Genomic DNA, 12,982 nt, shown 5'->3' with positions numbered 1-12,982 from the left:
GAGTGAGTGAGGAGAGAGAGAGTGAGGAGAGAGGAGAGAGGAGAGAGGGAGTGAGGACAGAGGAGTGAGGAGAGAGGAGTGAGGAGAGAGGAGGAGAGAGGGAGTGAGGAGAGAGAGAGAGAGAGAGAGGGAGTGAGGAGAGAGGGAGTGAGGAGAGAGAGAGTGAGGAGAGAGGGAGAGAGGAGAGGGAGTGAGGAGAGAGGGAGTGAGGAGAGAGGGAGTGAGGAGAGAGAGTGAGGAGAGAGGGAGAGAGGACAGAGGAGTGAGGGAGAGAGGAGTGAGGAGAGAGAGGGAGTGAGAGAGAGAGAGAGAGGAGAGAGGGAGTGAGGAGAGAGGGAGTGAGGACAGAGGAGAGTGAGGAAGAGGGAGTGAGGAGAGAGAGAGAGAGGACAGAGGAGAGAGAGGACAGAGGGAGTGAGGAGAGAGGGAGTGAGGAGAGAGGAGTGAGGAGAGAGGAGAGAGAGGAGAGAGAGGAGTGAGGACAGAGGGAGTGAGGAGAGAGAGAGTGAGGAGAGAGGGAGTGAGGAGAGAGGGAGTGAGGACAGAGGGAGTGAGGACAGAGGGAGTGAGGACAGAGGAGTGAGGAGAGAGGGAGTGAGGACAGAGGGAGTGAGGAGAGAGAGAGAGTGAGGAGAGAGGGAGAGAGGACAGAGGGAGTGAGGAGAGAGAGGAGAGAGGGAGTGAGGACAGAGGGAGTAGAGAGAGAGTGAGGAGAGAGGGAGAGAGGAGAGAGGGAGAGAGGAGAGAGATACTGAGGACGGAGGGAGTATGTTATCCGATATGTTGTGCATCCCAAAAATAAGAGTACACACTGTACTAAAATAACCACAGGAGCTCAATTAATTAACTCTTTAACTTCTGTCTTAAAAGAATGTCAAAAGACGGATATCATATTTTACTTTCATTCATACGTCTGTCATTGGGCATCAATAACGAGGGTATTTGTACAATGGCATCTCTGTAATGCCTATACTCTTACACAATATATCTTAACCCTTTCACTACCACACTACAGACAGTTGTGAAAGGGTTAACCTTCTGCAGTGTGGTTGTGAAAGGGTTAACCCTTTGTCGCGTGGCAGTGAAAGGGTTAACCATTTAATAGTGTAGTAGTGAAAGGGTTAAATAGGCATTTTCAGAATAATCCCGTTGCTAGGGGAACAACTACAACAAACCGCAACAGGAAATTAACTTGGGCCATTTTATAATTTTTTTTAGAAAGTTAGTAGTTCAGAATGAAACCTAAAAAATGAAGAAGTGAGATCCAGTTTGTTGTTTTGTCCATCTGTCTGGGCGTCTAGCCGGGCTGTGCATCAACCGTTGGTGTTTGGAGGAACTGGTGCAGAGGGAGCCTCAACACTTCCTCATCCTTCTGCAGCAGATCGTGAAGAAAACAAAAGAGGTGAGGAATCAAAAAGACCACAATCACGTTCCCGTCGCATACATTATAACTGTGCTTCTCTTGCCTCTTTTCAGTCCATAGCCCCAAAACAACAGAGGGTGTAGAATAACTATAACTACTTTCCAAATAATGGATTGTCCAAACGTCGGGTTATAATACGAAAGTGTCCTTTTTATATAGAAGTTCACCGGTGCGCGTTACATTACATTTCTCTGCTTCACAATGTGTGAGGCAACTTCAATCACTATAAATGGACAAGGCTGGTAACTAGGTTACTAGGCGCAAGGCATTCTGGGACTTGTATTTCTACCAACTAATGTGGCGACTAATGTAAATAATAGTATCTCTGACTATAATAAACAAACACTCTTCCAACCTTGCTTTCAAATGTAAATAATAATCAATATTATATATGAAATATAACTCAACATTAATCATGTAACCTGATTCTTTCAGTCCGTAGCCCCAAAACAACAGAGGGACGTCTATTGACGTCACACGGCGGCCATTTTGCTCTTATGTCACGGGCGGGATGGGATTCCTTTTTTCCACCCTGTTCCCACCTTGGGTTTGAGTTTGAGTTTATTTGGATCCCCATTAGCTGTTACAAATGGCAACAGCTACTCTTCCTGGGGTCCACACAAAACAATAAATACAAACAAACAACATAATTAAAAATAAAACCAACAATAAACATACGAAACAATATACATAACATAATCAAACATAATTCCCCCCCCCCCCACACCCATCCAACCCAACCCACTCATTACATTAGCATTATACCAAAATATTACAAAAATGAATAAAATGTATATATATATATATATATATATATATATATATATATATATATATATATATATATATATATATATATATATATATATATATATATATATATATATATATATATATATATATATATATATGTTATATATATCAAGCATTGTGCCTGTACCCAAAAGTAACCTCTTTACTTGCTTTTTAAAGCTTTCTTTGCTTGTTGCTTGAGTAATTATATATGGCAACCTATTCCACTGTGAGATGGGTGAAGGAATAAGATAAGATATTCCTTTTTTGATCCCCCTTGGGGAAATGCATGCATCATAGCGGGAGGGGGGAGGGGAGGTACAGGTATGGGCAGGGTGATAGTAGACATAAATATAGGCAATACAATTATAGTACAGTAGAAAAGTTAAAAAAATATAAAAAAAAGCAGTGTAGACAATATAATTGACTCTGAATAGACAGAGTAGTGAAGAAGACACGGGAGCGCCAATGGACGTCGAGGACAGACTCTACTTCCTTAGGCGTCTGAGGAAGTTCAAAGTGAGTCAGAAGATCTTAAAGAACTTCTACTCGTGCACAATAGAGATCATGACTGGCAACATCGCCTCCTGGTTTTGGAATGGCACTGCACACGACCGCAGCAGACTGCAGAGAGTGGCTCGGGCTCGAGGACACCAGACGTTACAGGGCCACGGCTAAGAGAATAGTCAAGGACTCTAGCCACCCAAACAACTGCCTCTCTGCACTGCTGCAGTCCGGCAAGCGCTACCGGAGTCTCATGGCCGGCACAGAGAGACTCAAAAGGAGCTTCTATCCCCAGGCAAGCGCTACCGGAGTCTCATGGCCGGCACAGAGAGACTCAGAAGGAGCTTCTATCCCCAGGCAAGCGCTACCGGAGTCTCATGGCCGGCACAGAGAGACTCAGAAGGAGCTTCTATCCCCAGGCAAGCGCTACCGGAGTCTCATGGCCGGCACAGAGAGACTCAGAAGGAGCTTCTATCCCCAGGCAAGCGCTACCGGAGTCTCATGGCCGGCACAGAGAGACTCAAAAGGAGCTTCTATCCCCAGGCAAGCGCTACCGGAGTCTCATGGCCGGCACAGAGAGACTCAGAAGGAGCTTCTATCCCCAGGCAAGCGCTACCGGAGTCTCATGGCCGGCACAGAGAGACTCAGAAGGAGCTTCTATCCCCAGGCAAGCGCTACCGGAGTCTCATGGCCGGCACAGAGAGACTCAGAAGGAGCTTCTATCCCCAGGCAAGCGCTACCGGAGTCTCATGGCCGGCACAGAGAGACTCAGAAGGAGCTTCTATCCCCAGGCAAGCGCTACCGGAGTCTCATGGCCGGCACAGAGAGACTCAGAAGGAGCTTCTATCCCCAGGCAAGCGCTACCGGAGTCTCATGGCCGGCACAGAGAGACTCAGAAGGAGCTTCTATCCCCAGGCAAGCGCTACCGGAGTCTCATGGCCAGTACAGAGAGACTCAGAAGGAGCTTCTATCCCCAGGCAAGCGCTACCGGAGTCTCATGGCCGGCACAGAGAGACTCAAAAGGAGCTTCTATCCCCAGGCAAGCGCTGCCGGAGTCTCATGGCCGGCACAGAGAGACTCAGAAGGAGCTTCTATCCCCAGGCAAGCGCTACCGGAGTCTCATGGCCGGCACAGAGAGACTCAGAAGGAGCTTCTATCCCCAGGCAAGCGCTACCGGAGTCTCATGGCCGGCACAGAGAGACTCAAAAGGAGCTTCTATCCCCAGGCAAGCGCTACCGGAGTCTCATGGCCGGCACAGAGAGACTCAGAAGGAGCTTCTATCCCCAGGCAAGCGCTACCGGAGTCTCATGGCCGGCACAGAGAGACTCAGAAGGAGCTTCTATCCCCAGGCAAGCGCTACCGGAGTCTCATGGTCGGCACAGAGAGACTCAGAAGGAGCTTCTATCCCCATCAGGATGCTCAATTCTTTCTGGTCTCATAATGTTACTCTGTGTTTTACTGTACAGGTACTAGAACGCTGCCAGTACGACCTGTTCGTCCCTCTCACTCTGCTGTTTGCCTCAACTCTCCTGAAGGTGAGTTTTTCTTTTTTTACGTTACTGAGTTTACTGTACATTACTGTACCTGCATCTCAAAACACACCAAAGTGAGTGTGTGGTGTTTACTGTACCTGCATCTCAAAACACACCAAAGTGAGTGTGTGGTGTTTACTGTACCTGCATCTCAAAACACACCAAAGGAACGAGAAGGAATGACCAAAACACACCTTTTTGAGAAAAAACAACAACACACAACTGTTGATTGATTGATTGATTGATCAATCGATCGTCAAGTGATTTTGTTTGTAGATGATTTTGTTGGAAGACATTTGATGATTTAGTTTGAAGGTGTACTTGGTTATGTACAGTATGTAAGGTACAGATAGCTAGCTTCTATGAACTCATGTGATTATGACATGTTGTTATTCAAGTCGTTATGATGTGCTACTCCTTCTCTAAGGAAAAGCACATTTAGCCAATCAGCCCTCTCCGTGAGAACTGCTAAGACCTGGAACTCCATACCAATTTACATCCGCAATATTGAAACACACAGATCATTCAAACACAATCTCAAAACATGGTTAAGAAATAACTACACATGTGAACACAAGAGCCCTGCAGAACCCTAACCCTGTCTGCTTGCTTGCCCAATTGTACATGTATGATCGTATTTACCTAATATGTCGTATTATTGTTTGTACATTGTCTGTACATATTTTGCATGATGTGTTTTTTTTTGGGGTCTTTTCCCCCCTTCTTTTTCCGTTTTTCTCCCCTCCCAATGTTAGTCGTTATGCCAATTCCCAATCCCCTTCCTGGTCGTTGCACGCTCTACCCCCTACGGTCGGTCTGGGAGGGCGGAGTCTATCACATGCTTCCTCCGACACATGTGTACCCAGCCCACCGCTTCTTTTCACCTGGCAGCGCGGACTCTCACTGGGAGAGTGTAACGTGTGGAGGACACTACCTCTCTCAGATCCTTCCCTCGCTGTGCAGGCGCCCCGACCGAACTGTAGGGGTCGCTGTTTACAACGACCAGATTACCACCCACCCACCGGCTTCCCTCCCGCTGACTCTGCCAAACGAGCCAGTATGACGGCCGGCCAAGCCAGGGGCAACGCTGACAGCCGGATTCGATACCAAGCGCTTAGTCCGCTGCACCACCCAGCCACTTGCTCAGCATGATGTGTTTTTTAACCTGTTCTTAATTAACTGTATGCCATATATGTTATGCTTTCTTTTTTAGCGGCTTTTTAACACCAGCACCAGGGACAACGGTCGAACATTTGCTTTGGCTAACACTGTCTCACACATTTACATTCATGTTCATTAATGTGTGCTGTCCCTGTTGAAATAAAGTTGAAACTGAAAGTGTCTCTGTGTCTCCGGTGTCCAGACTCCGTATCTGGCTCCGGACAGCGAGCTCCTGCAGGAGGCCTACCTGCTGTTCCACAGGTTCCTCTCCTGGCCGGAGCCCTGCAGCACGGCCTGCCGGGGGCTGCTGTGTGTCGTCCACCAGGAGCTCAGAGCACCAGGTACTAGATATATATATATATTAGGGCTGTCAGTTTATCATGTTAATTAGATTAATTAATTACACAGCAAATTATGGCGTTATGAAAATTAACTCAAAATTAATTACAAATTCATTTTTTTTTTTTTTTTTATAATTTTTTTTTTTAATCTCATTCATTCCATAATAACGTAGAATACACATTAACAGACTTTTCTTTATATGGTCCATTTGCATGTTCTTGGTATCTGATTCTAGGGACATCTATGGATCTCAGGGAATGTATTCCCAGTGTCAGAAAATACTGTGTCTGTTACCTAGGCTTGAGTAAAATTGTAATGAACCAAATGAGAATATCAATAAATTTTTTTTTTTAATCTTTGACTGTGAATAACAATATGCTCAAATTGACCAGACCTGAAAAATCTAAGCAAATTAATAGATGGAAGATGATTAAACAGAAGGTTTTGTAGATACAGTACTGAATTCGCCATCCGGACACATGCATTTTGATGATGATTGAGAATATGATTATAGAATATAGAATATCAGGCTGAATGGAACATGGAAAGCCAAACTTCCCCCCACTGTACTGAAAACCCATACCGAACCGCGACTTCAAAACCGAGGTACGTACCGTACCGTGGTTTTTGTGTACCGTTACACCCCTAATATCTATATAATGATAATAAACTGTATTTGTATAGCACCTTTCATACAATAATTGCAGCTCAAAGTGCTCCACAGCAGTAAAAAGAATAGGGTATAAAATGAGCACACAATTGGCAGATCAAGAGCAATGCATAAAAGTGCAGACATAAAATTTGCATGAAATGAGCATAAAATAGACCGCAGCTAAATAGACAAAGTCAAGATAAGACATAGAACATTAAATCACATCGTTTTTCATATTAGGATCTAACCTCTTAATAGGCATCTTTGTCTACAGTATATATCAGGGGGCGACAGTGGCTCAGGAGGTTGAGTGGGCCGTCAGGTAATCGGAAGGTTCCCGGTTCGATTCCTGCTGCTCCCGGGCAGCGTGTTAAAGTGTCCTTGAGCAAGACACTTAACCCCCTAACTGCTCCCGATGAGCAGGTCGGCACCTTGCATGGTCGCCTCCGCCGTCGGTGTGTGAGCGAACGGGAGTATGTGAGGCATAAGTTGTAAAGCGATTTGGATAAAAGATCTATATGAATGCACCGTTTAACCATTTTTATAAACTGAAGCTCATTGTTGACTTGTCTAAAATCATTCCTCAGCTACCGTTGGTCAAAATAAACATTCTACCTCATGATCTTCGTGAGCCTAATGACCGTGAAACCTGTTTAAAACTCGACGCTTAACCTCAAAAATACACAACTGTTAATCTCAAAGTTAGGCTGTTTTTCTTCATTCCTGAAAGGTTTATCATTTTGGAGGTCAGAGGTCACAGCGTGATGTAGAAGATGATGAAGGAGAAGTTAAAAGAGGAAGAAAACATTATTTCTATCTATGGGTTCACTGGAAATTATGTTGCTAGGGAACTGTTTGGACCCAAGTGTATTTCCTGTCAGTTACTGCATGAGCAAACACTTCAACAGGAAGTGAATTTGGGTCCATTTATAATTGTGTATGTTGTCAAGTTGAAACCGTACATTTTAGGAAATGAGAAATATTCCACCTGCGGTCCAAATGTAACTTCTACCACACGGGGGGCACTGTTGAGCTACACAGTGTTATAGACCAGGGGTTCTCGAACAGTTGCATGTCAAGGACCCCCCAAATTGATATGTAACAGGCCATGGACCCCCATTTCACAAGATCTTGTCCCAGCGACCCCAATCTGAGAAGATATCTGTTGTTACGTATGAATTCCAGAATCACATAACTGTCTAGACCAGTGGTTCTCAACCCCCATACCTGACGTCCATGTTCTATAACGCCCCACTATCTAACATCCATGTTCCATAATGCCCCCCTATCGCACGTCCATGTTCTATAATGTCCCCCCCCCCCCTATCTGATGTCCTTGTTCCATAACGCCCCCTATCTGACATCCCATGTTCCATAACGCCCCCCCCCCCCCCCCCCCTATCTAACGTCCATGTTCCATAACGCCCCCCCCCCCCTATCTGACATCCATGTTCCATAATGCCCCCCGCCCCCCTCCCCTATATGATGTCCATGTTCCAGAACGCCCCACTATCTGACCTCCATGTTCCATAACGCCCCCCCCCCCCCCCCTTCTGACATCGATGCTCCATAACGCCCTCCCCCCCCCCTCCCCTATCTGATGTCCATGTTCCAGAACGCCCCCCCCCCCCCCCCCTCCCCCCTATCTGACCTCCATGTTTCAAAACGCCCCTCAACCCCCTACACCCAATGTGAATTACATTTTCAGCTTTCAGATCTCAGTCAAAAGTGTCAATAAATGTTCTAGTGGTCATCTGTATTCGGGAGGCTGCTATTCGAAACTGGCCGCGTAAATGTCCAAACCCCCCCACCCCCTCCTAATAGACAGTCTCCTCCCCACCGCATGTATATATTCTCTCCCCGCCGTATATGTATATTTCTCTCCCACCCACCCACCCCCTCTTAATGTACAGTCCCCTCCCCATCATATGTATATACTCTGTCAGGATCTATGAGTAACAGTACTGTATATTTGAATACCGTGTATGTCACAAATGTATCAGTACTAAATACATTTAGTATGTCCCTATGCCATAAATGTCATGTATGTTGTGTATGTCATAAATGTCAATATGAAATGAAAATGGGGGACCCTGATGTAAACAAGACAAACGTCTTTCTCTGGTCTGCATCCCCTTAACAATTGTGTGTATTGAGCCGTACTGTATTGTACCCATTCTGCAATCTGTTAAATAAAGTTTTCATTCATTCATTCATTCATCTGATAATCAGAAGGTTCCCGGTTTGATTCCTCCTCCTCCCAGCAGCGTGTCTTAGTGTCCTTGAGCAAGACACTTAACCCCCTAACTGCTCTCGATGAGCAGGTCGGCACCATGCATGGTCACCTCTGCCGTCGATGTGTGAGTTAATGGGTGAATAATGTGAGGCATAAGTTGTAAAGCGCTTTGGATGAAAGATTTATATAAGTGCAGCCCATTTACCGTGTTCTAATCACTCCATTTACACATTTGTCTCTAGGTATTTCCTTCCAGAAACTGGTGCGAGAGGAGCAGGCGTTAGCTGCTAGCAGCCACTCTTCTAAAACGATGTGAGTACAAGTCTGTCCTGGACACATACTGATGGTTATATTTTATCAAATTGTATTTGACCTTTATTTAGCCAGATAAAACATTAAGAACAGGTTTCTTATTTGCAATGTTGATAATAATAATAATAATAATAATAATAATAATAATAATAATAATAATAATAATAATAATAATAATAATAATAATAAATAATAATAATAATAATAATAATAATAATAATAATAATAATAATAATAATAATAATAATAATAATAATAATAATAATACTGACATTAATAAATGGATGAGTAAGAACTTCCTGAAACTAAACGAGAACAAAACTGAAATTCTAATTATCGGCCCCAAAACTAAAAAAGAAACATTAATAAAGAACCCGGGAGGACTAACCCCTTGGATCAAATCTGAGGTCACTAGTCTCGGGGTTATCATAGATCATATTAGCAAAGTGACGAAAACATCGTTCTTCCATCTCAGAAATATAGCAAAAGTACGACCATTTATTAATCAGAACGATGCTGAGAAGCTAATTTATGCATTCATATCTAGCCGGTTAGACTACTGTAATGCACTTTTCACAGGTCTCCCTAAGAAAACCACAGAGAGGCTTCAGCTAATCCAAAACTCTGCAGCCCGACTGCTAACTAGAACCAAAAGGAGAGAGCACATTAGTCCAGTCTTAGCTGCTTTACACTGGCTTCCTGTAACATTTAGAATTTACTTTAAGGTCCTTCTCCTTACATACAAAGCTCTAAATGGACAGGGACCTAGCTACATCGCCAACACTCTAATAAATTACACACCAGCAAGAACACTGCGATCATCAGCTGCTGGACTACTAGAGGCTCCCAGAAACAGTCAAAAGAGGATCGGTAATGCAGCTTTTATCAACTATGCCCCAAAACTGTGGAACAAACTACCCCAAAACATCAGAGAAGCCAACTCGCTAGACATCTTTAAAAGACAGCTTAAAACCTATCTCTTTGCTCAGGCATTTCACTGTGGGGTAATGCAGGCAAATATTTGAAGCTAGATATCTGCTACCACCTAGTGGCAAGGGGAAATATTATTATAGAAACATCAGGGTTATCCTGACACAAATTGTACTTACCTGCACTATTCTTACCCTGCCTACTTTTATACATTGCCTATCAAATTCATGTGTCGGTTCTATGCTAATTTTATCTCACTACCTCCTACTGTATGCACTGTAATTTTAAGAGAACTATTTTATCACACTTTTTACTTCTTACTGATGAATCATTTTAAACCATTTTTATTATTTGTATTACTGAATCAAACTGTAAACAGAGAACCTATTGGGATGCTAGATCCTAATGTGAAACACTATGATTTACCATACCTTGCTATATTCTTTCATACACTTCCAATGAAATTCATATGTCGGTTCTATGATGTTAGAGTGATGCTCTGTTGTTGTGAGCGACACACTGCTCTGTTGTTCTATAAGGTAACTTGGAACTGTACTTTGTAAAGAAACTCAAAGTGTTAAGAGCGATGGAAACTCAAAGTACTAAGAGCGATACACTGCTCTGGTGTTATATATTTTTCTTTATTGAACAATCTTATCACACTTTTTACTGTCCGTTCTATCTTAAATTTTTTTGCCTATTTTAAGCTGATTTTTTTTTTTACTCTATCTAATCTATTCTATTTTATTGTTTGTATTGCTGAAGAACTGTGATTTGCCTAACCTTGCTACCTCTCTATCTCTTTGTATTTACATTTTAAATTTGTATGCTCGCTTATGCCTGTATTTTTTACTGTTGTGAAGCACTTTGAACTGCAACCTCTGTATGAAAAGTGCTATACAAATAAAGTTACTATTATTATTAGGAAAACAGAGAAAACTAAGAAACAAAAGGAACATAAGACCATGGGGGAAACAGGGAAAACAGCATGAGATACACAGAAAACATAAGGCCACAGTAACAAAGATCACAACAGGTTGGAGGGGGGGGGGGGGGGGGTAAGGTTGGGGAAGGTTGAAAGCTAGGTGGGTTTTGAGGCGGGATTTGAAGGTGGAGAGTGGGGGGGAGTCTCTGATGGTCTGAGGGAGGGAATTCCAGAGTCGAGGTGCAGTGCGTGAGAAGGGCCGGTCACCAAAGTTTTTGAGCTTGGATGACGGGAGTCACGGGACAGTGAGGGAGGCAGTGGAGGAGGACCGGAGGGAACGGGTGGGGCGGTAAGGAAGAAGGAGATCAGTCAGGTAGGGGGGGACCAAGCTATGGAGGGCTTTGAAGGTGAGGAGTAGTGTTTTGAAGTTGATGCGTTCCTTGATCGGGAGCCAGTGGAGAGAGTGGAGGACAGGAGTGATGTGTTCACGGGACCGGGTGTTAGTGAGGACTCGGAGGCGGGCGGCTGAGTTTTGAACCATCTGCAGTTTATGGAGGGATTGAGTGATTGATTGAATTGATTGATTGAAAACTTTATTAACAGATTGCAGAATGGGTACAGTATAGTACAGCTCAATACATACAATTGTTAAGGGGATGCAGACCAGAGAAAGACGTTTGTCTTGTTTACATCAGGGTCCCCCATTTTCAATTCATCATATTCATCATAGGGAGCGGGAGGGGATGCCAGTGAGGAGGGAGTTGCAATAGTCGAGGCGGGAGGAGATGAAAGCATGTATGAGGGATTCAGCGGCGGGGGGGGGGGGGGGGGGGAGGCAGTGACGAATTTTGGCAATGTTGCGGAGGTGGAAGTAAGAGGTTTTAACAATGGAGCGGACATGGGGGTCAAATGAGGGTGGGGTCAAGGATGACACCAAGGTTTCGGAATAGGGGGGAGGGGGTGATGGTAGAATCATTGATGGTGAGTGAGATGGGTCCGGATCTACTGAGGGTGGTTTTGGTGCCGATGATGAAGAGTTCCGTCTTTTCACTGTTTAATTTGAGGAGGTTATGAGTCATCCAGGTTTGAGGTTCGGTGATGCAGGACTCAATGCGACTGAGGGGTGGGTTGTGGGGGGATTGTGTGCTGATGTAGATTTGGGTGTCATCAGCGTGGCAGTGGAAGTTGAGGTTGTAAATGGTAAATGGCTGCTTTTTTATATAGCGCTTTACAATTTGTTACTCACATTTGACTCATTCACTCACACATTCACACACCGATGGCGGAGGCAACCATGCAAGGTGCCAACCTGCTCATCGGGAGCAATTAGGGGATAAGTGTCTTGCTCAAGGACACATCGACACGCTGCCCGGGAGGAGCGGGAATCGAACCAGGAACCTCCGGAATGCCAGACGACTGCTCTACCTCCCGAGCCACTGTCGCCCCTAGGTTGTATTTGCGAATGATGTGACCGAGGGGGAGAATGTAGCAGATGAAGAGCAGGGGGCCGAGGACTGAGCCTTGGGGGACCCCCTGTGTGACTGAGGAGTGGGAAGAGGTGTGGCCAGAGAGGGAGATGAATTGATGTCCGTCAGTGAGATAGGAGGAAAACCAGTCGAGTGCTGTGCCCTCAACACCCAGTTGGTGCAGCCTTTGGAGGAGGATGGAGTGACACACTGTATCAAAGGCTGCACTGAGATCGAGTAGGATCAGGATGTTGAGGGCACCGGAGTCAGCGGAGATGAGGAGGTCGTTGATTACTTTTACCAGTGCAGTTTCAGTACTGTGAGCTGGACGGAAGCCAGACTGAAGGGGTTCGTAGAGGGTGTTGGTGACTGGAGATGGGAGTGGAGTTGGGAGGTAGCAATGCGCTCAAGTGTTTTAGAGAAGAAAGGGAGATTTGAGATAGGGCGGTAGTTGGAGGGGTTGGATGGGTCGAGCACAGGGGTGACAGCGGCGAGTTTATAGAGGGAGGGGACACGTGGCCTAGGGACAGAGACTGATTGAAGAGGGCAGTGAGGTGGGGGATGAGAGCAGGGAGGCAGGCCTTGGTGAGGGTAGTGGGGAGGGGGTCGAGGGAGCAAGTAGTGGCCTTGGAGGTGGTCATGAGGTCCGTGATGAAGGAGGAGTCGACCGGGGCGAAGGCAGTGAAAGGGGTGGGAGGGGTGGAGTC

At 45.1% G+C, this 12,982-nt stretch overlaps 1 protein-coding gene across 1 annotated transcript in view; it reads left to right on the top strand.

Annotated features, from left to right (window-relative positions):
- Positions 1–12,982, top strand: part of LOC311240698 (phosphoinositide 3-kinase regulatory subunit 5-like) — a gene marked incomplete at its 5' end in the record, with an annotated part of 91,754 nt that overhangs the window by 19,435 nt on the left and 59,337 nt on the right. The window contains 4 exons of the mRNA XM_084329271.1: positions 1,302–1,402; positions 4,186–4,254; positions 5,615–5,753; positions 8,885–8,954. Of these exons, the coding sequence (XP_084185397.1) occupies positions 1,302–1,402; positions 4,186–4,254; positions 5,615–5,753; positions 8,885–8,954 (379 nt within the window). The remainder of the gene's footprint in view (positions 1–1,301; positions 1,403–4,185; positions 4,255–5,614; positions 5,754–8,884; positions 8,955–12,982) is intronic.

This window comes from Notolepis coatsorum (assembly GCF_963971535.1).
Source record: "Notolepis coatsorum genome assembly, chromosome: 14".
Taxonomy (NCBI): Eukaryota; Metazoa; Chordata; class Actinopteri; order Aulopiformes; family Paralepididae; genus Notolepis; species Notolepis coatsorum.
The sequence above is the reverse complement of the archived record's forward strand: the minus strand, read 5'-3'. Positions and strand labels throughout refer to the sequence as shown.